Below are 26,148 nucleotides of genomic sequence, written 5' to 3'. Positions count from 1 at the left end.
ATAGACGAGTGCCGGAAGAGGAGGAAGGAGCATACCCTGCAGCCAGAAGAACGGACTGCTTTCTACAATCTCCTCGGTAAGATTCACTGCACCTTCCAATGATTCTGACCAGACACAACGAGGGGGATTTATTAGGACTGACGTTTCATACCCCGGTCTTAGTAAACAGTTCGCTGGAGTAGGATGCCACACATTTAATAAGAAGCTAATTTCTCATAATAATCTTGCCGCATCTTTCAGCTGGCCATTCACCACAATCGTGGCGTAACAATTGCACTCACAGGGTGTGCGAACGTGACCGCAGCCCTATCCCTTTTCTCCCAGGATCGGACATAAGATAAATATATATATGCTCACCGCTCATCTTCTCCCTATGCCCTCTCAGCATGCTGCGGCTCATACAACATACAGGGCCATATATGTGATGCAGCACTCAACTACCTCAGTGCTGCGTCACATACAACGCTCTGCGCCAGTGCCTTGTACGAGCTGTGGTCCGCAGGGAGAGCCTAAGTGGGGAGAAGCGAAGTGGAGCGTTGAGGTGAGTACATTTTTATTTTATTATTTTGATGTATTGTCCGATAGGAGGGGAGGGGGAATTTGATCACACAAAGTGTGATTTACATTTATTCTCATGTACAAACATATGACAACTTATTCTAAACATAAGCCATCAATATTTTATCAGTGAGGGTCTGGCTCCTGGCACCACTATAGTAAGCAAAGTAAAGGAGCTGCAGTGTTCCAGCGAGTGTTAGGGCATGCCCACACGTGGCGGATTTCCTCCGCAACTGTCCGCATCAATGCCGCACAGAATCTGCGTTGCAGATTCTGCGGCGGATCTGCCCAAAATGTGCAGTAAATTGATGCGGACTAGCTGCTGCGGACTGCGGTAAAAGTGCTTCCCTTCTCCCTATCAGTGCATGATAGAGAGAAGGGACAGCACTTTCCCTAGCGAAAGTAAAAGAATTTCATACTTACCGGCCGTTGTCTTGGTGACGCGTCCCTTTTTCTGCATCCAGCCCGACCTCCCTGGATGACGCGGCAGTCCATGTGACCGCTGCAGCCTGTTATTGGCCTGTGATTGGCTGCAGCCTGTGATTGGCTGCAGCCGTCACTTAGACTGAAACGTCATCCTGGGAGGCCGGACTGGAGACAGAAGCAGGGACTTCTCGGTAAGTATGAACTTATATTTTTTTTACAGGTTGCTGTATATTGTGATCGGTAGTCACTGTCCCGGGTGCAGAAACAGTTACTGCCGATCGCTTAACTCTTTCAGCACCCTGGACAGTGACTATTTACTGACGTCTCCTAGCAACGCTCCCGTCATTTTGGGAGCCCCATTGACTTCCTCAGTCTGGCTGCAGACCTAGAAATACATAGGTCCAGCCAGAATGAAGAAATGTCAAGTTAAAAAAGCAAGACGCATCCGCACCACACATAACATGTGCATGACAGCTGCAGACTTTATTGCGGAAATTCGAATCTCCATTGAAGTCAATGGAGAAATTCCGCCATGAGTCCGAAACCAGTCCGCCACTGGTCCGCAACAGACAGAGCATGCTGCGGACACCAAATTCCGCACCGCAGCCTATGCTCCGCAGCGGAATTTTACGCATCGTCTAAACGAACACTGCTAAATAAAAATGAAAGTCAATGGAGAAACGGCTCCGCTGCGGATTAACGCTGCGTAGTGTCCGCAGCGGAATTCAAGTGCAATTCCGCTACGTGTGAACCCAGCCTTAGGATGGGTTCACACGACCTATTTTCAGAAGTAATGGAGGTGTTTTGCGCCTCGAATTATGTCTGAAAAAACGCCTCCAATACGTCGGCAAACATCTGCCCATTACTTTCAATGGTCTTTACGATGTACTGTGCCGACGACCTGTAATTTTACGTGTCACTGTCAAAAGACGGCTCATAAAATTACAGCCTCGTCAAAAGATGTGCAGGACACTTCTTGGGACGTTATTGGAGCCGTTTTCTCATAGACTCCAATGAAAACAGCTCCAAAAACGGCCGTAAAAAATGCTGCGAAAAAGCTGCGAAAAACGCTGCTAAAAACGCGAGTTGCTCAAAAAACATCTGAAAATCAGGGGCTGTTTTCCCTTCAAAACAGCTCCGTATTTTGATACGTTTTTTGTTAAGCGTGTGAACATACCCTAATAAATCCTTTACTGTTTACTCAAGCACAGCGCCATACATATAGTTGTGGCTGTGCCTGGTACTGCATTTCACTGCTGCTCAGTCCCAATAAAGTGAATGGGACTGATTTGCAGTATCAGACATAGCCACAACCATATATATGGTGCTATGCCTGGGTAAGCAACAAAGGGGCCGTTGTTTATCCCTTCTCCCTGCTTGCATTCTGGGCCCTAATGACCAAGCAATATTTTCCATCGTCACATTCGAAGAACTATAAACTTTTTATTTTTGCGTCGACATAGCTGTATAAGGTCTTGTTTTTTACGGGACAAGTTGTATTTTTTAATAGCACCATTTTGGGGTACATATAATTTATTGATTAACTTTTATTAACTTTGTTTTGGGGGGGGGGGGTAGAAGAAAACCTAAAATTTTGCCCATCTTTTTTGCGTCCTAAATCTACGCCGTTTACCGTGTGGTATAAATTACAAATAACTATATTCAGCGGGTTGTTACGATTGCAACGATACCAAATTTGTATAGATTTTTTATGTTTTACTACTTACACAGTAAAAACACTTTTTTTTCAAAATTATTTGTTTTTGTGTCTCCATATTTGAAGAGCCATAACTTTTTTATTGTTCCGCCGATGCAGTTGTATGAGGGCTTGTTTTTTGCGGGACGACTTGTAGTTTTTATTGGTACCATTTTGGAGTAGATGCGACTTTTTGATCACTTTTTATCGTGTTTTTAAGTCAGGATTCACAGAAAACAGCAATTTGTCCATTGTTTTTTATTTTATTTTTTACGGCGTTCACCGTGCGGGTTAAACAATGTAATAGCTTTATAGTCGGGGTCGTTACGGATGTGGCGATATCAAATATGTGTAACTTATTTGCTTCATTTTGTTTTTTTTTAATAGTAAAGCATTTTGTAAGGGGAAAAAGTGTGTTTTTAATTTAATTTTTTTTCACATTTTTTTTAAATTAACTTTATTCAACTTTTGTTTTTCACTTGTCCCACTAGGGGACTTTACTATGCGATCATCCGATCGCTTTTATAATACACTGCAATACTTTTGTATTGCAGTGTATTACTGCCTGTCTGTTTAAAACGGACAGGCATCTGCTAGGACATGCCTCTGGCATGACCTAAAAGGTATTCACTACAGGCAGACCTGGGGGTCTTTATTAGGCCCCCGGCTGCCATCGGAGACACAGACACTCGGCGATCTTATCGCCGGGTGCCGGTGGGATGAGAGGGAGCTCCCTCCCTCTCTCCAAAACCACTCAGATGCGGTGCACGCTCTTTAGCGCCACATCTGAGGGGTTAAACGGGTGAGATCGATACTAATATTGATCTCACACATTCGAGCAGGGTTGCCCCAGCTCTCAGCTACATCTGGCAGCTGAGAGCAGGGAGATTTAACGGCTCCCTGCTCTGTTTATTTATCCTAATGCAGCGCCGTGAAACGGCTATTGCATCAGAATAAAGCCCACTAATGACCGCCTTGAAAAGGCTAATCGGCGGTCATTAAGGGGTTAAGCATTTACTTAACCTTTAATTCTTTGTATATAAACTATTTTGCATTTAAAGAATTTGAAATAAACTTTTTTCGTAGATGATGAGCACATCCAGCTGTTTTTGGCCAAGGACATCTGTTTGAGGATTTCGGACAAGGTAATTTTATAATGACAAAACAAATAGACAATCAGCCAGATATAGACATGACTGACAAGAAAGATCAGATTTGAATAAAAGGGTTTATGTGGCATTACGGGATATTCTACTTTACATCTACATCCTTGGTAAGATAATAATATTACAGTCAGAACAAGGAGGATAATCCTGTGATTTATGTGTTAGGATTATGGACTGACATTAATAAACATATAAAAGAATCACCACATAAAGATAAGACATAAGAAGAGACCATTTCTCTATCTCCAAATTCTAACTTCTTGTCTTCTTCCACTAGTATCTGCTGGCCATGGTCCTCGTGTATTTCAAGAGAGCCGGACTGCGTACCGAGGAATATAGAGAGAATTTCTTTGCATCCCTGTGAGTATATTCACGTATCACATGTTTGAAGGAATACTCTCAAGTAGTTGTGGATCATGTGTTTTCAGGGTCACCATCAGGGCAGTACAGCTGGTACGGCAGTCAGGGGCCCGGCCACAATGCTGAAAAAAAAGGGGTCTGCCCGCGTCTTAGTAACTGTAAACATTTCTATCAGGGCCCCAGCGTTAGTTACTTGGAGAAAGGAACGGACCCTTCAGTTCCTTCCTTGTAAGTAACTGTAACGCTGGGACTCCGAGAGGACAGTAGGGGAAGCTGCTGCATGAGAAGCATGAAAGCAGCTCCGTGTGGAGAGAGCCGCCCACCAGACATTTAAAAATTGCGGCAAAACTGCCTTATTTGTGCCGCAATTACAAAAATTACATGAAAATAATAATGGAACAAAACATGAAAAAAACTGTGCTTTTAGGCTATATTTTCACAGAGCAGTTAAATCAAGTTTTTGCTGAGATTTTGCAAAAAATTGCATTTGACTGCACTGTGTGAATAGACCCTAAAGGCCGTTTTACCGGCAGATAATCGTAAGGTGCAGCCAGCGCTGTTCAACGAGACATCGTTAATTAAGGCCCGTTTGCTCCTGTCACACGGAGCTATGGATGGAGACGAGTGGTCGTTACTTGGATCCCTCGTACCCATACGTTATTATCATTTACACAGGGAGATGTGCTGCCGACAACGATAATATTTCACTTATTTAAAAGGATACGACCAGTAGATGATCGTTCATCTTGTGTTCGCTGCCCTGTTTACACGGGGCAATTATCGGCAACGAGCGTTCTGTCAATGCCTATGTCTCCTATTTTTGGTGCTGTTGCACACTGAAAATCCACTACAAATTACAATACAATTTATGTGAATGGGGTTTTCAAATCCGCATTCACATGCAGCAGAAAAAAAATCTGCATGGGCTTTAGGGCATTCTGCTGATTGTTAAATCAGCAGCATGCCTATTATGTTGCAAAATTGGCACACATTTCACCCTTTACAATGCAAAGGGTTAATTTGCTGCGAATCCTTAGCAAAATCTGTAAAGGTAAATTCACACGTAGCATAAACACTACGGATTTTCCACAATGGATTTCATTTTGGAAAATCCGTAGCGTAATACAGTAGCAGCAGCAGAGTGGATGAGATTTGAACAAATCTCATCCATACGCTGACTAAAAATATACAGAAAAACAGTTCATAAATTGACCTGCGGTGCGTTTTTTTAATCCGCAGCATGTCAATTTATGCTTTGGAATTGCTGCTTTTCTGTTGAGAGTTTTCCCAATTGGATTTAATGGGGAGGTAAAACCCGCAACAAATAGCAGATGTTGCAATTTTTGTGGTGAAAAAGCTGCAATGTCAGGGGCTTCCCAATGCCGGAGTCCCCAGGCAGAGCATCACAAGCAGTCTGCCCGTGGACTTTGGCCCAGATAAATACCCTGACGTATCTGTTCATTTATGGATACGGATATGGATACCGTTCCCCAGGCGACGTATCCCATTGTGTGCCATATGTTTTGGCTGAATTCAATAAAATCCAGGGTATCAACTGGTCACTGACTGCTTCATGGTTTCGTTCCCTATAACTTGAACAAAATCAGTTACTGCATATAACGTACAAACGTGAGCGCCCCACTTTCCGTTACCCACCCACGGTAATGAAGGGGGGACCCAATATCTTTGGCTGTATGGGGCCCAGAAATTCCTGATTGTGGCCCTATTCGCTTTACATTAGCTTTATCCCTTATAGGTTACAAAACAATTATGGTCATGTTTTAGCAGTAAAATAAAAATATTTTAACATTTTAATATCCAAAAGACAAAATATCAAACCTATAGATTACACTATGTAGCCTTCTGACTTTGGGGGGAGGGGTCATTCTAACATCCTTGGACACCATCGCTATCATTTATAGTAACACAAGTTTCCTTTACATTGAGATATATAAGTATACAGTGCTCTGCTCTTCCATGTGTCATTAATAAATTATTATTTTTTTCAGATTTCTAGCGAACCAGTTCAAGGAGGACGAGGACTTCAGAGACGAGATCTACGCGTGGGCCTTAGGAAGTGACTGGGAAATGAAGACAGAAGAGCTGCATCACCAACGCGACCAGTTGCTCTGCCGGATGGACTTTAGAGCGTGGGTGGCCCGGACCACATGTGATCTGGTCTGTAATAAAAAACAGAACAAATGCCGTCTTTGATTAAGAGTCTGTGATGAGAAGCCAATTTTACCTCATTTACTATTCCATTTTAGATCATGGCACAAGACCCTTTCCACTGGGCATGGATGAGAAACAGGCAAATCCATCACAGCTGGGCCATACGTGCATCAAGGAGAAATAAAGAGGAGTTTTACACCCGAGGCCCATGGAAGAGCGCGCTGTCCTGTGCCCGTTGTAGAAACATCATTTTGCATCCGTGCATGTGGAAAGTGGAAGGAAACATCATTAGCCGGATAGACACAGCAGTGGACCCGGAGACACCGATTGAGGTCCCTGACTAATAATAACGCTGGTAAGTAAAATGTTGGTGTTATAAAGAAGTAGGTAGGAAAAAATGATCACAAAAGTGCGAAGTAAAATGCAGTAATGGATCTTCTAATCCACATGTTGCTGAACGTTTTCTCTTGTACCTCTATTCCCACCCAGGAGGTTCTGCTGCCTGATCCACAAGAGAGATGAAGACCATGATGGATGACCAAACATGAGGAGCAGGTAATGTATAACACATGCATGCACGCACACAAAAACACATAATAAATACATACACACTAATACTTACACACACACATACATAACTATACACAATCATACTCACTGACACAATGCACATAGTAACACAGTCACTTTTTACATTTTCTGGCTCTATTCCTTGTATGGGGGAATCCACATATACACATGTATACTGTACACGCGCACATACGTTATATAGCGTTAACCTCTCTTAGTATGTCAGAGGAAGGACAGTACAGCGGCCATGGTTTCCCTGCAGGTTTCCTCCACTGGGGGTTTTGCCTGTCCTGAGTGTCGCTCTACGCTCTTTGTGAGTGATGGGAGTTAACACACCATCCCAACACACACACATACACACAACAATAAAATTCACATAGTTTAACACTCCTTACGTTGTCTGAGTCATTTCTTGTATGAAAGCGACATATGGTGGTCTGTGTGATGGGTTTGTGATAATGTCCTCCCTTCTGATCGCACTGGAGAATTTACTGACACTATGTGAAGGACGTCCGCTCATCATCGACATTCAGGAGAGGCATCAGCAGAAGTCTACAGGAAAGAAGACATTTACAAATCAATGAAGAAATGCATTTATTGAATGTAAGGTTCATGGGTGGGCGTTGGTTAAATTGTAAAATTTAAGAACTTTCTAAATAGTCTTTATTTAAAATGTTCTACCATTTTGTTGCTCTAGAGTCTGTGCAATTCCTATACATAGCTGGCTGTGCTGCTGCTTTTGTCATAGATCTGACAGCTCACTGCTGCCTCGGGACTGACATTATCTGCTCTCCCCTCCTTTCTTTCAGTGTTAGGGTATGTTTACACGACAACGCAAAATACGTCTGAAATTATGGAGCTGTTTTCAGGTGAAAACAGCTCCTGAATTTCAGGGGCTTTTGCATGTACTCGCGTTTTTCGCGGCGTCTTTTACAGACGTAATTGGAGCTGTTCTTCATGGAGTCAATGAAAAACGGCTCCAAAAACGGCCCAAGAAGTGTCCTGCACTTCTTTGATGCGGGCGTAATTTTACATACCGTCTTTTGACAGCGACGCGTAAAATTACACCTCGTCTGAACAGAACATCATAAGACCCATTGCAAGCAATGGGCAGATGTTTGCAGACGTATTGGAGCCGTCTTTTCATGCCTAATTCGAGGCGTAAAATGCCCAAATTATGTCTGAAAATAGGCCGTGTGAACATACCCTTAGAGATACCAACAGAGAGGGGCGGGGGTTATAAACTATATTAGATACCCAAATACAGTGACAGCCACAGTGTGCCTAAATCTAATGACAGCCACTGTGTCATCAAATGCAGTGACAGGCACAGTGTCTTGAAATACAATGACAGCCACAGTGTCCACAGATTTAGTGACAGCCACAGTGTTCAAAATATACTAACAGTCAAAGCGCCCCCAGATATTGTGTTAATCACTGTGTCCCCCAAATATATTGACAGGCACAGTTTCCCCCGATATAGTGATAGACACATTGTCCCAATTTTGAAAACCAAACTGAGGGCGGCTGCAGTAAAGGCCCGGCAAAGCTTTACAAGGAGGGAAACTCATCATTTAGTGATGTCCATGTGTTTAGACTTCCGACAGTCAGTGACTTACAGCCAAGTATTAACAATAATCCTTATATCTATAGTGATGGTAGTTTGACTCTATATGCAGGGATCATCTGGTTTTATTTTTACACCAAATACTCATCTTATTAACAAGAAAATATCCCAGGTCACACTTCAAAAAAATTAGGTGAAAAGCTTTGATATTAACCTTAAAGAGACTCTGTCACCAGTTTATATGTGCCCTATCTCCTACCTAATCTGATAGTTGCTGTATTGTAGATAACATCAGTTTTATTTTTTTAAAAGAGTCATACACTTCTCTTCATTCATGTTCAGCTGTACTCACAGCACAGCGTGATCTTGCATGGTAATAACTTTGGAATGCTTAAACCTATCCAAGCGATTCTGAGATTGTTTTCTCGTGAGACATTGGGCTTTATGTTAGTGGTAAAATTTGGTCAATATATTCAGTGTTTATTTGTGAAAAATTGCAAAATTTAGAGAAAATGTAGAAAAAAATTACATTTTTCTGAATTTAAATGCATCCGCTTGTAAAACAGATGGTTATACCACCCAAAATAGTTGCTAGTTCACATTTCCCATATGTCTACTTTAGATTGGCATCGTTTTTTTAACATTCTTTTATTTTTCTTGGACGTTACAAGGCTTAGAACATAAACAGCAATTTCTCATATTTTTAAGAAAATTTCAAAAACCTTTTTTTTAAGGTTCCTGTTCAGTTCTGAATTAACTTTGAGGGGCCTATGTATCAGAAACCCCTATAAAACACCCCATTTTAAAAACTAGACCCCTCAAAGTATTCAAAACAGCATTTAGAAAGTTTTTTAACCCTTCAGGCGTTTCACAGGAATTAAAGCAGGGTGGAGGTGAAATTTGCACATTTCATTTTTCTTGCTGAATTTCAATTTTATTCCATTTTTTTTCTGTAACACAGAAGGTTTTACCAGAGAAACACTACTAAATATGTATTGTCCAGATTCCACGTATTTGACTTGGGCTGTGAAATAAAAAAAATGAAATTTTTTCCAATAAAATATAATTTTTCATCAAAATTTCTTATTTTTACAGGAAACAAAATACCTGTAAAGGATCTGCCAGACACAGCTTCTGTGTCAACGCCCATAGGTAATCAGTCTGCACCTGCTTCTAAGTCTGTGAGACTGACTCCATCTTCCACCACTCAGGATGGCAGGCTTAGGAGTGGGAGAGCCTATCACAACCTGGCCAGACGGAGCTAGCTCCCGCCCTCTGTCTATTTATACCTGCCTTTCCTGTTCCTCCTTTGCTTGTGATTCTTCTCTGCTGGTTTCCTGGCCCTGCTGCAGCTTTTTGAACTACTGACCCTCTGCTTGTTATTAACCTTGGCTTTACTGACCACTCTTCTGCTCTGCGTTTTTGTACCTCGCTCATCTCCTGGTTTGACTCGGCTCGTTCACCTCGCTTGTTGCTCACGGTGTTCCCGTGGGCAACTTCCCATTCTCCTCATAGAGAATACGATTGCGCAATTAATTTGGTACCAGGAGCTAAGCTCCCTAAGGGTAGGATATTTAATCTCTCTTGTCCCGAACGTGAAGCCATGAGAGAGTATATCCAGGAATGCCTGGCCAAGGGTTACATTCGCCCCTCTACTTCTCCGGTAGGTGCTGGCTTCTTCTTCGTAGGGAAGAAGGATGGTGGTCTTAGGCCATGCATTGACTACCGAAACTTGAATAAGGTCACTGTAAGGAACCAGTATCCCCTTCCTTTGATTCCTGATCTCTTCAATCAGGTTCAGAGGGCCCAATGGTTCTCTAAGTTTGATCTACGGGGGGCTTATAACCTTATCCGCATCAAAGAGGGGGATGAGTGGAAGACTGCGTTTAACACGCCCGAAGGTCATTTCGAATACCTCGTCATGCCCTTTGGGTTGTGTAATGCTCCCGCGGTCTTCCAGAATTTCATAAATGAGATTTTAAGAGACTACCTGGGGGTATTTCTTGTAGTGTACCTTGATGACATATTTGTGTTTTCCAAGGACTGGTCCTCCCACATTGAGCATGTCAGGAAGGTGCTCCAGGCCCTTCGGGAAAACAAACTGTTTGCTAAGACCGAAAAATGTGTGTTTGGGGTACAGGAGATACCATTTTTGGGTCAAATCCTCACTCATGAATTCCGCATGGACCCCGCCAAGGTTCAGGCTGTGGCGGAATGGGTCCAACCTGCCTCCCTGAAGGCGTTACAGTGCTTCCTGGGGTTCGCTAATTATTACAGGAGATTTATTGCTAACTTCTCGGTCATCGCTAAGCCTCTTACGGATCTCACTCGCAAAGGTGCTGATCTCCTCCACTGGCCTCCTGAGGCTGTCCAGGCTTTTGAGGTCCTTAAGAAGTGCTTTATCTCGGCCCCTGTGCTGGTTCAGCCCAACCAAATGGAGCCATTTATCATGGAGGTTGACGCGTCCGAGGTGGGAGTGGGGGCTGTCTTGTGCCAGGGTACCAGGTCCCTCACCCATCTCCGTCCCTGTGCCTACTTCTCCAGGAAGTTTTCGCCCACTGAGAGTAACTATGATATTGGCAACCGCAAACTCTTAGCCATTAAATTGGCATTTGAAGAGTGGCGCCACTACCTGGAGGGGGCTAGGCACCAGGTAACGGTCCTTACCGACCACAAGAATCTGGTTTTCCTAGAATCTGCCCGGAGGCTAAACCCGAGACAAGCTCGATGGGCGTTATTTTTTACCAGATTCAACTTTTTGGTCACCTATAGGGCTGGGTCTAAAAATATTAAGGCTGATGCACTGCCGCATAGCTTCATGGCCAGCCCTCCTTCGGAGGAAGATCCTGCTTGTGTTTTGCCTCCAGGTATAATCCCCGGCTTCTTTGTACCCTTGTCTGTTTGTCTGTCATGCACCTATTGAGTGTAGGGACCGTCGCCCAGTAGTACCCCGTCACCTACGGCGGGTCGTTGCAAGTAGGCGGGGACTGAGTGGCGGGTAGATTAGGGCTCACCTGTCTGTCTCCCTACCCCGACATTACAATACCCCATTTTGTTGCCCAATTTCTCCTGAGTGCAATACCCCATTTGTGGTGATAAACTGCCATTTGGGCCCATGGTAGGCCTCAGAAGAGAAAGAGCGCTGTGTGTTCTTTGGAGTGCAGATTTTGCTGGATTGGTTTTCGGGTGCCATGTCGCATTTGCAGAACCCCAGAGGTATCAAAGCAATGGAAAGCCACCAGAAGTGACCCAATTTTGAAAACTAGACCCCTCAAGGAATACATTTATGGGTGTTGTGACCATTTAGACCCCACAGTTTTTTCACAGAATTTATTTGAATTGGGCTGGGAATTTAAAAAAAAATGAAATGTTTTCCAATAAGATGTAGTTTTGGCTCAAAATTTCTTGTTTTCACAAGGAATAAATTATCTCATTTTGTTGCCCAATTTGTCCTGAGTTCGGCAATACCACATTGGTGGCTATAAACTGCTGTTTGTGCCCACGGGAGGGCTCAGAAGGAAAGGAGCGCTATGTGTTCTTTGAAGTCCAGATTTTGCTGGATCGGTTTTCGGGTGCCATGTTGCATTTGCAGAGCCCCAGAGGTATCAAAGCAATGGAAACCCACCAGAAGTGATCCCATTTTGGAAACTAAACCCCTCAAGGAATTATTTTATGGGTGTTGTGACCATTTAGACCTCACAGTTTTTTTCACAAAATTTATTTGAATTGGGCTGTGAATTAAAAAACATTTAAACAAAAGAGACAGGACGGAGCATAGAAGCCATATATGTATAAAAAATAACAATCTTTATTGATCACATAAATTTGGACAAACCGTTTAAAAAAGGTACAAAAAGGACAAGAAGACTCTATAGTGTTCCAGTAAACATGGGAGGCGGACTCCCTGTATCATTTATGGGAATATGTAATATATCCTAAAAAGGAGTATGGAGGATGGGTGGTGGGAAAATCGGTGAACACTGAATCATCATATAATATCAATTAGTTATGGACATAGTAGTCAAATAAATTTCAAACACTTATATGAAAGAGACAGTAGGTCACAGATGGATAGTATCCCCCCCCCCTCCCCTTCAAAAAACCTTACCCATATTAGTGCTCATGGAAGTCAGGATACCATGCAAAGGACCCCAACGCGCATTTCGCGGTGTGCTTCCTCAAGGAGTGCATAGTGTCTAAATGCAGTCAAGCTTTAACTAGGATCAGACCCAGGTGTACTTGCTCGTTTTCTCTGTGCACTGAGATTCCGGCGAATGTCTGTTGCCGAAACCGGAAGTGAGGCATGCCCCACTTCCAGCCCCCAGCGCTGTAGCGCACATCCTGGTCCCCGACGCGTACAGGGATCCCGGACATGCGCAGTGTGCTATAGGGGGCGGGACTGGGGCAGGTCAAACAACGGCAACACACAACCAAACTGCTGATGACGCCCGCTCAGCGTCTGAGCCGGAAGCTGGGCCGGCGCCATCTTGCCGATGGTACCGGAAGGATAGACCATCAATAGCTGATGGGTCGGGGTCCAAATACCGGGACCCCCGCCGATCAGCTGTTTTGAAGGGAGTGCAGCGCTTGTACGAGCGCTGCTTCCCCTTCATTTCTACTTGCTCTCTGAGAATCGTCGACACAGATGTAGTGCAATTCAGAGTATTGCAGCCTTCACACATTGGGAGAGGGCTGCAATACTGTGAATAAACGCTATATCCGTGTCGACGATTCACAGTGAGCAAGAAGAAATGTATGGGAAGCAGCGCTCGGACCGACCCTAAAGCTATTGATGGCCTAACTTGAGGATAGGCCATCAATTTTTAAGGACTGGAAACCCCTTTAATAGGAACCTTTTAGCACACTCATGCTGCCCTAACAATGGACACATGCCAGTGCTAAAGCTATGATTTCTCTAAAATGTCACAGCACTTTAGAGTAACACATAGTTTAGTTTAATCACCTGTCACTATATCATACTGCCCGCAGCTAGGGCAACATTAACAGGCCAACAGGTTCACTTAAACAAAATAGAAGATACAGGATTTGTTTTGGTACAATCTTAAAACCCCATCTATGATCAAAAATAGATGCATAAGAGCAAAGGAGAAAAAGGTTGTTAAAACAGTGGCATAACAATTGTGGTCACCGGGGGGCGGGGTGGGTCGACCTGGAATGGGCGAGCCCCACTTAAAATTGGATCAACGTATTTAACGAGGCGTTAGGATGGTGTATGCTGCGTCTTATATAATTTACTAATGCTGCCCGGCCGGATGTGGCAGTGGGCCTTGTGTACCAGGCCATGAAGGCAAGAGGAGCGAGTAGTGGGGAGTACATCAGTTTACATTTTTATGTCTGTTCTGGGGTCCATGCTTAAGGTGGATGAGGCTATTCAAAAGTGTGGCATGGGGCCCAGCACAATGTAGTTACACCCCTGTGTGTAAATATTATTCTAGTTCTATATGTAACCCATTTATTCATTTTACACTTACCTTTGCAGTCTTCTCTACAGCAGGGGGGCATCAAGCTCACAAGTGCTTACCACACACTGAAGCTGAGCCGCTCCCTCTGCCCTATCCAGACACAGCAGTTGGTGTCACTGGGATCGCTCTTCAGCGCTTTGGACATTTAGCAATAATAAAAATTATTAAGTAAAAGAAAAAATAAATATATATAAACATTATAAAGAGCTTCGTCATTAGTTCTATAGAGTTTTAAACATTAGAGTTAACGCTTATGACGTTGTGAGCGTGACGTCAAGATGTGCTAGATTGCAGCATGAGACTGCTGAGCAACGTAAATACACCACAGCTAGACGCACATTGGAGCTGCTGCTTACTGGTTAAAAAGCAACCATTCAGTACAAAAAAACAAACAAATTAAAAACTGCAAAATTATTGTTAACCTTCCTGCTGGCCTTCCTTACTTGCTTCTGGCTCTGCTTCCTCTTTCCGGTTATTTCTAAATATAACTTATATTGTGACTAGAGATGAGTGAACCGGGACAACCGAACCCGGTTTCGGTCCGAACTTCCGGAAAAGTTCGGTTTGCAGCGAATCCGAACTTCACCGTGTTCGGCCGAACCCGTTTTGACCGAACCCGGTCAAAAATATTATACAAACCGGCAGCCACTTATCTCTATCAATCACTGATAGAGAAAAGAGGCTGCTGATTAAAAATAAAATAAAAAGCATTTCATACGTACCCGGTCGTTGTCTTGGTGACGAGTCCCTCTTCTTCCTCCAGTCCAACCTTCTTTTCTGACGCGGCAGCCTGTGATTGGCTGCAGAGGCCTCTGCAGCCTGTGATTGGCTGCAGAGGCCTCTGCAGCCCGTGATTGGCTGCAGCGCTCACATGGGAGTGGAGGAGAGGTAACAGACTGAGAGCTACGTAATGGTAAGAGCAGAGTTCACAGCAGCACAGAATATTTCAGGAGAGGAGCGTGCAGATTCTGTGCTGCTGTGAACTCTGCTCTTACCATTACGTAGCTCAGTCTGTTACCTCTCCTCCACTCCTGTCCTCAATAACACCTTCACATGATTGGCAAGTCACCACCCCGCACAAGATCCGCACGCTTATCTCCTGAAATACTCTGTGCACCTGTGAAATCTGCTCTTACCATTACGTGGTGACTTGCCAATCATGTGAAGGTGTTCTTGAGGACAGGAGTGGAGGAGAGGTAACAGACTGAGAGCTACGTAATGGTAAGAGCAGAGTTCACAGCAGCACTGAATCTGCACGCTCATCTCCTGAAATACTCTGTGCTGCCTTAAACTCTATGGACAGGTCAGGATCCTGTTTCTTTTAAATGCTGCACTATAGCGCAGCCTTATATAGTGGATCGAGCGGGTTCCCCAGCAGCATTTAAAAGAAAGAGTGTGTGTGTTTGGGTATGTGTCTTTGTCTGTTTTTGTTTTTATATGTGTGTTTGTGTATATGTGTGTTTATGTGTGTTTGTATATATATGGGTGTGTTTGTGTATATGTGGGTGTATATATGGGTGTATTTGTGTATATGTTTGTGTGTAGATGTTTGTGTGTGTGTGTTTTTGTATATGTGTGTGTTTGTGTATATGTGTGTATATGGGTGTGTGTTTATGTGTGTGTGTATATATGTGTGTATTTGTGTATATGTGTGTGTTTGTGTATATGTGTGTGTTTGTGTATGGTTGTTTGTTTGTGTGTGCGTGTATATATGTGTGTAGGTGAGTAGAAGTATTGTTATTGTTCACATTGATAATTGTTTTTTTATGTTGTTGCAGATTTTGATGTACCGATTGGACTACGTCTTCGATTCGTTGGACTACTGCGTAGATCTACGTTTTTTCACATTTTAATAAAATGGTTAACGAGGGTTTTGTTGGGGATTTCTTATTTCAATAAAAAAGAATTGTCTTTGTGTTTTTTTTTAAACTTTATTAGTGCCTAGATAATGGCAGTTGGCTGATTGACAGTGTCCATTATTAAGGCGGTACTTAGTGTTAGCCGGTGCAGAGGCTAGCACTAACCACCCATTATTACCCCGGTACCCACCACCACCAGGGGTGCCGGGAAGAGCTGGGAAGGGCCAAAAACAGTGGACCTACCCACCCTTGTAATGCTAGGCTGCTGCTGTGTTGTATCGGGCTGGTTATAAAAATGGGGACGCTACGTCGTTTTTTTTTTAATTTAACAAATTTAACAATAGACGGGTCCCCCACATTTTTAATAATCAGCCATAAACAAGACCGCAGCAGTCTGGCATTCCCAGGCTAATAACACTGTGTTGTTTGTGGCTGGTTATGATAAATTGGGTGGAACACCATGTCTTTTTAAAAAAAAAAATAATAATAATTATTTAAAAAAATTACGTGGGGTCCCCCCCACTTTTATAACCAGCCAGATACAACACAGCAGCAGCAGCCTAGCATTACAAGGGTGGGAAGGTCCACTGTTTTTGGCCCTGCGGCCGCCCCAGAGCCCGACCATCACAACAGATGGTCGGGTACTGGATCGTACCTGGCTCTTCCCGGCACCCCTGGTGGTGGTGGGTACCGGGGTAATAATGGTGGTTAGTGTTAGCCTCTGCACCGGCTAACACTAAGCCGCGCCTTAGTAATGGATGTTGTCACTCAGACAGCAGCCATTACTAAAGTGGTAGTAATAAAATTTGAAAAGAAAAAGACAAAGATATAGATAAAATATTTTATTGAAATAAAGCACCCCAAACACAACCCTCATTAACCATTTTATTGTAGAAAAAAAAAACGTCATCGAAGTAGTCCTCGAAACCGACGTAGTCCAAACACCAAACCTGTAAAAAAAAAAAAAAATGAAATAAAACATGTCGTAGGCTTAGACTCAGTTTAATGTGTGATACTGACTGTTATACCATGTATAGAAGCCTGCCGCGAAGTTGACTTAGATACAGGGCGCCAGCAGACAGTATCATACATGGCCATACAGACATATATACAAACAAACATACATGCAAACATACATACATACATACATATATACAAACATACACACATACATACATGCAAACTATCATACATACACACACACATGAAACCATACATACAAACATGCAAAGATACATGCATACATATATACAAGCATGCACAAATATACATGCATACATAAATACATGCAAACATAATTACATACATGCACATATATATAAACATACATGCAAACATACATGCAAAAATAAAAACATGCAAACATACATGACAACATACATACATACATGCAAACATACATACATACATACATACAAATATATACATGCAAATATACATATAAACATGTATACATACATGCCAACATACATGACAACATACATACATGACAACATACATACATGCAAATATACATTCATGCAAACATACATAAATGCAAACATACATACATGCAAATATATACATGCAAATATACATACAAACATGCACATATATACATGCATGACAACATACATACATGACGACATACATACATGACGACATACATACATACATACATACATGCAAACATACATACATACATACATGCAAACGTACATAAAATGCAAACATACATACATTCATGCAAACATACATACATACATGCAAATATATACATGCAAATATACATGCACATATATACATACATGCCAACATACATACATACATACATGCAAACATACACACATGCAAACATACATACATGCAAATATACATACAAACATACATGCACATATATACATACATACATGACAACATACATACATACATACATACATGACAACATACATACATGACAACATACATACATGCAAACATACATTCATGCAAACATACATACATGCAAACATACATTCATGCAAACATACATACATGCATACATACATACAAACATACATTCATGCAAACATACATACATGCAAACATACATACATGCAAACATACATACATACATGCAAATATATACACGCAAATATACATACACACATGCACATATATACATACATGCCAACATACATGCAAACATACATGCACATATATACATACATACATGACAACATACATACATACATGCAAACATACATACATACATGCAAACATACATACATGCCAAAGAAAATAATAATACGTTCATACTTACTTTCCTCCTGTCCGGCCTCCAGCGATGACGTTTCATCCATGTCGCCGCTGCAGCCTGTGATTGGCTGCAGAGGCGGTCACGTGGGATGAAGCGTCATCCTGACGTGCGTGACCGCCACTACAGCCTGTGATTGGCTGCAGCGGCGAAAGGGATGAAACGTCATCGCTGGAGGCCGGACAGGAGGAAAGTAAGTACGAACGTATAATTTTTATTTTTTTATTACATTTAAATTGTATTTTCCGCGTGCCGAGCATGTACTGTCAAGGTTGCTGAAAGAGTTAGTGCAGCCCATTAACTCTATCAGCACCCTGGACAGTAAAATGCTCGGCGCACGGAAATTACAGGTTCGGTCAGAACTAGTTCGGTCCGAATCGAACTTTTTTGTGAAATTCGGCGAACTAGCCGAACCGAACTTTTGAAAAGTTCGCTCATCTCTAATCTTGACCTTACGCTTTTTCAGGCAATCCCAAAACTCTGATGTTATTTCGGCGCAGACGATTTTCCAATCGCTTCTGCAGCTTCTTCCAAGGCTGTTAAGGCCCTGGGTACAGGATAAATCCCATCTTCCAGGCCGAAATGCGTTCCTCAGCATGGGACATACGTTCCCTCATGGCCTGCATATCCTGCCTTATGAGGCCTATATCGATCTTAACCCCTTCGCGCTCAGCGACGTACTATTCCGTCGCGCTGACCGACACATTCGCGCTCAGCGACGGAATAGTACGTCGCAAGGAAAATGCATCTCCATTTTCCAACAGCGCGTGCACGAGCTCTGACAGCTGCTGTTTCTGACAGCAAGCTATCACAGCTCAATACGCCGGGACCTGTCGCGATGGTCCCGCTTCCACGATCGCCACTATTGGTCAGTTAGTGAGTAACTGTCCAATAGTGGCAATCGGTCTCTTCACTTCCTCTCCCTGACATCACATCCTGCCGCTCCCGCCCTGAACGCCTCTGTTGGAGATAGCGAGGCGTTCAGAGCGGTTGTGAGAAAGAGAGAGAGAAGAGAAAGTTAAAAAAAAAGTCTAAAAAAAAACTTTTTTCAGCATCCCACCTCTCCCATCCACTACCCATTCCTGTACCCTTCCTCCTTGTGTTCCCCCCACGTTTTTGGTCACTAATCACCTATCACTGACCACTTCTTCGTCTTCAGGACCAATTTCTTGGTCCCTGGGGATTATTTTTTTATTTTTTTTTTCTTTATAAAAAACATATAAAACCAAAAAATATATAAAAATTAAAAAAAAAAAAATAAATAGTTAATTTAGACAATTTAACTGGTTAGTTTAGTAATAGGGTTAGTTAGTGTCAGGGAACCGTCAAAAAGCGTAGTTAGGTATAGCGTCAGGGAATTTATTGTCAGGAATCCGTCACCGTAGTTAGATCTAGCGTTAGGGGTCCATCACCGTAGTTAGGTTTAGCATCAGGGAAGCTCGGAATAATCTAGATAGGTTTAGTGTCAGGCACCCGTCACCGTAGTTAGGTTTAGTGTTAGGGAAGCTCGGAATAATCTAGTTAGGTTTAGTGTCAGGGAATAGTCGCCGTAGTTAGATTTAGTCTCAGGGAAGTTCAAATAAAATCTAGTTAGGTTGAGTCTCAGGGAAGCCCACTCGTTCTATAAAAACTCCAATTTTTTTGGCTGGTTTAGGTAGCAGCCTATTGTTCCTAGTTAGGGAAGTAATGAATGTCCCAACGGATATTTAGTGCCGAAGAGGCATATTCATTTCTTGACTCCGACAAAGAGTCGTCGGATGGTGAGACCCTGTTTTATTTATCCACCTCCTCATCCAGTGATGAAGAAGAGGAACCCCCTAGGAGACGCCCCAGGACCACCACCTCAGTTCAAGCCCCCGAGCGAAATGACCCCATTTGGACCCCCACACCAGACATTTATGAGCCCCAAATCCCCCGAGAAGTGTATTTCTATTGATGAGTCCCTGGTACATTTTAAAGGGAGGCTTCAATTCTGCCAGTACCTGCCGAGTAAGAGGGCAAGGTATGGCGTGAAGATGTATAAGCTGTGCGAGAGTGCATCAGGGTATACCTACAAATTTAGAATATATGAAGGGAAGGACAGCCGTATTCAGCCCCCAGAATGCCCCCCCTACTTGGGAATTAATGCAAAAATTGTGTGGGATTTGGTGCACCCACTGCTGGATCAGGGTTACCACCTCTACCTGGATAATTTTTATACCAGCGTCCCGCTCTTCAAATGCCTCGCTTCCATAAGTACTGTGGCATGCGGCACTGCTAGAAAAAATCTGAGAGGTCTCCCTATGACTCTGCTTGGGCAAACACTCAGAAGGGGTGAGAGCAGGGCACATTCTAGCAGCAACATATTGTGTGTCAAGTACAAGGACAAGAGAGATGTCCTTGTATTGACAACAATATATGGCCACACCAGTACCCATGTACCTGTATGAGGTACCAGTACAGAGACCCCCAAACCAGACTGCATCCTGGACTACAATAGGTACATGGGAGGGGTGGACTTGTCAGATCAAGTCCTAAAAACCCTACAGCGCCATGCGGAAAATGAGGGTGTGGTTTAATAATCTGGCCGTGCACATCATACAGATGGCATTGTACAATGCGTTCAATGCGTATGTGCTACGTCGATGTGCAGGCCAGAGGGGAACTTTCCTGGAATTTCAAGAGGTGGTTACCAAGAACCTAATCTTTAGGGACCAAGAAGGGTTGGCACCCAGCACTTCTGGAAGCGAGGCCACACGCATCGTACCAGGGCAACACTTTCCAGGAGAAGTTCCCCAAACTGGCAAGAAGGGAAAAAGTCAAAAGAGGTGCAGAGTCTGCTCAAAGAGGGTGATAAGGAAGGACACAACATACCAATGCGACACGTGTCCCGAAAAACCAGGGCTCTGTATGAAAGATTGTTTTAGAATTTATCATACATCCCTTAATTTTTAATTTAACCTGATGCACTCCACACACAGCTTATTCCCCTCATCTTTCCCTTCTGAGCCCTGCCGTGTGCCCAGGCAGCTGATAACAACCAAATGTAGGGTATTGCCGTACCCGGGAGAACCCACATTCCAGCTTATGGGGTGTATATCTCCGGTGGCACATGCTGGGCACACTATATCGGACATTGACCTGGCATATATATATATATAGAAAATTGCAAATCTCACTCTGCACCATCTGCTGCGCATTATCTTTTACACAGTACCTGTGGGGTCAAAATGCTCACTACACCTTTAGATGAATGTCTTAAGGGGTGTAGTTTTTAAAATAGGGTCACTTCTCGGGGGTTTAAACTGTACTGGTACCTCAGGGGCTTCTGCATACATGACTTAGCACCAGAAAAGCTCCAGTAGGTCAAATGGTGGTCCTTTCCTTCTGGGCCCTGCCGTGTGCCCAGGCAGCTAATAACAGCCACATGTAGGGTATTTCCGTACCTGGGAAAACCCACATTACAGCTTATGGGGTGTATATCTCCGGTGGCACATGCTGGGCACACTATATCAGACACTGACATGGCATATATATATATATAGAAAATTGCAAATCTCACTCTGCACCATCTGCTTACCTGTGGGGTCAAAATGCTCACTACATCACTAGATGAATGTCTTAAGGGGTGTAGTTTTTAAAATGGGGTCACTTCTCGGGGGTTTCAACTGTACTAGTACCTCAGGGGCTTCTGCATACATGACTTAGCACCAGAAAAGCTCCAGTAGGCCAAATGGTGGTCCTTTCGTTCTGAGCCCTGCCATGGGCCCAAATGGCAGTTTATCACCACAAATGGGGTATTGCCACACTAAGGACAAATTGGGCAACAAAATGGGGTATTTTATTTCCTGTGAAAATAAGACATTTTGATCAAAAATTACATCTTATTGGAAAAAATTACATTTTTTTAAAATTTCACAGACCAATTCAAATAGGTACTGTGAAAAAACTGTGCTGTCAAAATGATAACAACAACCATAAATGAATTCCTTGAGGGGTGTAGTTTCCAAAATGGGGTCATTTCTGGTGCGTTTCCATTGCTTTGATGCCTCTGGGGCTCTGCAAATGTGACATGGCACCCGAAAACCAATCCAGCAAAATCTGGACTCCAACAAACACATAGCGCTCCTTTCCTTCTGAGCCCTCCCAAGGGCCCAAACGGCAGTTTATCACTACAAATGGTGTACTGCCGCATTAAGGACAAATTGGGCAACATAATTCTGTATTTTATTCCCTGTGAAAATAAGAAATTTAGATCAAAAATAATATCTTATTGGAAAAAATTTCATCTTTTTAATTTCACAGCCCAATTCAAATAGGTACTGTGAAAAAACTGTGCAGTCAAAATGATAACAAAAACCATAAATGAATTCCTTGAGGGGTGTAGTTTCCAAAATGCGGTCACTATTGGGGGATTCCTACTGTTTTGGCACCTCAACACCTCTTCAAACCTGGCATGCTGCCTAAAATATAGTCTAATAAAAAAGAGGCCTCAAAATGCACAAGGTGCTTCTTTGCTTCTGAGGCTTGTATTTTAGTCCACGAGAACACTAGAGCCACATGTGAGACATTTCTAAAAACGGCAGAATCTGGAAAAGACATATTTAGTAGTATTTCTCTGGTAAAACTTTCTGTATTTCAGAAAAAAATTTCATCAAATTAAAATTCAGCAAGAAAAATGAAATTTGCAAATTTCACCTCCACTTTGCTTTAATTCCTGTGAAATGCCTGAAGTGTTAAAAAACTTTCTAAATGCTGTTTTGAATACCTTGAGGGGTCTAGGTTTTAAGATGGGGTGTTTTATGGGGGTTTCTAATACATAGGCCGCTCAAAGCCACTTCAGAACTGAAGAGGTACCTTTAAAAAAAGGCTTTTGAAATTTTCTTAAAAATATGAGAAATTGCTGTTTATGTTCTAAGCCTTGTAACGTCCAAGAAAAATAAAAGAATGTTCGAAAAATGATGCAAATCTAAAGTAGACATATGGGAAATGTGAACTAGTAACTATTTTGGGTGGTATAACCGTCTGTTTTAAAAACAGATGCATTGAAATTCTGAAACATGCTATTTTTTCAAAATGTTCTTTAAATTTTGCAATTTTTCACCAATAAACACTGAATATATCAACCAAATTTTACCATGCACATGAAGCCCAATGTGTCACGAGAAAACAATCTCAGAATCGCTTAGATAGGTTTAAGAATTCCGACGTTATTACCACATAAAGTGAAATATGTCAGATTTCAAAAATGGGCTCTGAGCCTTAAGGCCCAAACTAGGCTGCGTCCTTAAGGGGTTAAGGGGTTAAATTCAAGTTAAAGATCACTACATCTGTACATAGAAGCTGACATATTGCGGAACAAATATATCAATAGTGTCACTTATATAAATTGAATCATTGTGTAAAACTGTCACTTCTGTATTTAACCCCTTAATGACCAGCCTATTTTGGACCTTAATGACCAAGCTATTTTTTAAGTTTTTCAATCGTCGCATTCCAAGAGCTATAACTCTTTTATTTTTGCGTCGACATCGCTGTAGAAGGTCTTGTTTTTTGCGGGACAAGTTGTATTTTATAATAGCAGCATTTTGAGGTACATATTATTTATTGATTAACTTTTATTAACTTTTTTTGGGGGGGAAATAGAAAAAAATCTGAAATTTCGCCACTCTTTTTTGCGTCCTAAATCTACGCAGTTTACCGTGTGGTATAAATAACACAATAACTTTATTCAGCGGGTTGTTACGATTGCAACGATACCAAATTTGTATAGTTTTCGTATGTTTTACTACTTTTACACAGTAAAAACGCTTTTTTTTTAAAAGTATTTGTTTTTGTGTCTCCGTATTTGAAGAGCCGTAACAATTTTATTTTTTCGCCGATGCAGCTGTATGAGGGCTTTTTTTTTGCGGGAAGACTTGTAGTTTTTATCGGTACCATTTTGGAGTAGATGCGACTCTTTGATAACTTTTTAGTCACATTTTTTTAAAGTCAGGATTCACAGAAAACAGAAATTTTTCCATCTTTTTTTATTTAATTTTTCACGGCGTTCACGGTGCGGGTTAAAAAACATTATAGATTTATAGTCTGGGTCGTTACGGACGCGTCGATACCAAATATAGGTAACTTTTTTACTGTATTTTGTTTTTTTAATACTAAAGCAGTTTGTAATGGGAAAAGCTGGGTTTTTCATTTTTTTTTCACATTTTTTTTAATTAACTTTATCAAACTTTTTTTTTTACTTTTTTACTAGTCCCACTAGGGGACTATAATATGCGATTCTGCGATCGCTATTATAATACACTGCAATACTTTGTATTGCAGTGTATTATGCCTGTCCGTTTAAAACGGACAGGCATCTGCTAGGTCATGCCAGAGGCATGCCCTAGCAGGCATTCATTACAGGCAGACCTGGGGGCCTTTGTTAGGCCCCCGGCTGCCATGGGAGACACTGACACTCGGCGATTGTATCGCCGGGTGTCGGTGGGAGAGAGAGGGAGCTACCTCCCTCTCTCCAAAACCACTCAGCTGCGGTGCTCGCTATTGCGCACCGCATCTGAGGGGTTAAACATGTGAGATCGATACTTATATCGATCTCACACGGCAGAGCAGGGACGCTCCCAGCCCTCAGCTGCTTCTAGCAGCTGAGAGCAGGGAGATCTGACAGCTCCCTGCTCTGTAAACTTATTCCGATGCCGCGACGTAAAAAGTCTATGGCATCGGAATAAGGCCCGTTAGTGACCGACGTAGAAACACGATGGGCCGGTCACAAACGGGTTAAAGGGGTCGTCTCATCATAACAACTTTACCTTCAAACAACGTATTCTTTTTATTCCGGACACTACAGACACTGACCAATAGGCAACTATTTTTCTAGACTGTGCTCCATTTATAATTCAAGTGTCTTCTTTTGGGGCCCCTCAGGTAGCAAGGCACCAGTGAGGCTTTTACCTCTGCAACCCCTATTATTATGCCCTTGATGATTATACACCGTTCAGCCATAAAATTAACCCCTTAAGCCTCCATAAAATAAATGTACGTCATGGATTGCCTTACATAGGGCCACCGTAACGTACTATTCCATCATGGTGATTGTGTGGCACAGGAGGAGCCCGGCTGTGATTGAAACCTCTGATCTTGACAATTTAACCTCTTAGATGGTGTAGTCAATGGCAACCGCAGCATTTAGGTGGGTAGATAGCGGGAGGCGGCTCCCTCTGTCACTCCATAAGTACGCTGTGATTTTATCATGGGGCTGTCAGTACGCTGACTACAGAACAAAGTGGAAGGTAAAAACAGCAAAAGAAAATCACAGAGAGGACCACCACTGAAAACTCCTGAGGGTGCCTAGAGTTAATACATTTGTGATCAGGTCTCTACAGATACAATACACAGCTACCGATGATGTGGTATCCGGCATCTGACACACTTATTGGTTCCCTATCTGTTGACACACGTTGGCAGCTCATGTCATGAGAAGCATCATGGACTACACTCTGGGCATTTGTGTCATGGGAGACACGTGATACTAGCACCAGTGACACATGCTTGATAGACTTCTGCACCGTGCAATGGTACCGCTCATCATCACATCCGGGGCAGTACTTTATGACATCAGATGCTATTTGGATTATGTGCAGGGAGTACTCCTCTATCCCCTGCACCATTATGGACTGACATCGGGTGGCCAGCTAAACTATGCGGCTGACTTCTTTCTACATCGGGGACATACAAGTACTATTGCTGTGATCAGTGCAACTTTATTTTGTACTGGTCCTTCTTTTTGGAATATCTAAATATATAATTATTGTCATGATCAATACAACCTTCTGTACTGTGTCTTATATTTACCCAAACAACAATTATCTCACACATCTATTACTGTATACTCAGGATCTGATTGGTATGGCCAGTAACTATATTTGCTTCCCTTATGAACTACAACCTTCGGACAAAGGGAATGGCACTGGAAGTGGACGTTTTTTGGTCATTTCTTCGGTCTCACTAATAATTATCCGGGTGGATCTAGCGTATAAT

The 26,148-nt window shown here is 42.5% G+C and overlaps 1 protein-coding gene across 1 annotated transcript in view; it reads left to right on the top strand.

Moving 5' to 3' along the window:
* LOC142760426 (speedy protein E1-like) overlaps positions 1-26,148 on the top strand; it is a 104,655-nt gene that overhangs the window by 11,855 nt on the left and 66,652 nt on the right. Inside the window, exons 3-4 of the mRNA XM_075863615.1 lie at positions 4,124-4,206; positions 6,216-6,356. Coding sequence (XP_075719730.1) covers positions 4,124-4,206; positions 6,216-6,356 — 224 coding nt within the window. The remainder of the gene's footprint in view (positions 1-4,123; positions 4,207-6,215; positions 6,357-26,148) is intronic.

This window comes from Rhinoderma darwinii, chromosome 4, assembly GCF_050947455.1.
Source record: "Rhinoderma darwinii isolate aRhiDar2 chromosome 4, aRhiDar2.hap1, whole genome shotgun sequence".
Taxonomy (NCBI): Eukaryota; Metazoa; Chordata; class Amphibia; order Anura; family Rhinodermatidae; genus Rhinoderma; species Rhinoderma darwinii.
The sequence above is the reverse complement of the archived record's forward strand: the minus strand, read 5'-3'. Positions and strand labels throughout refer to the sequence as shown.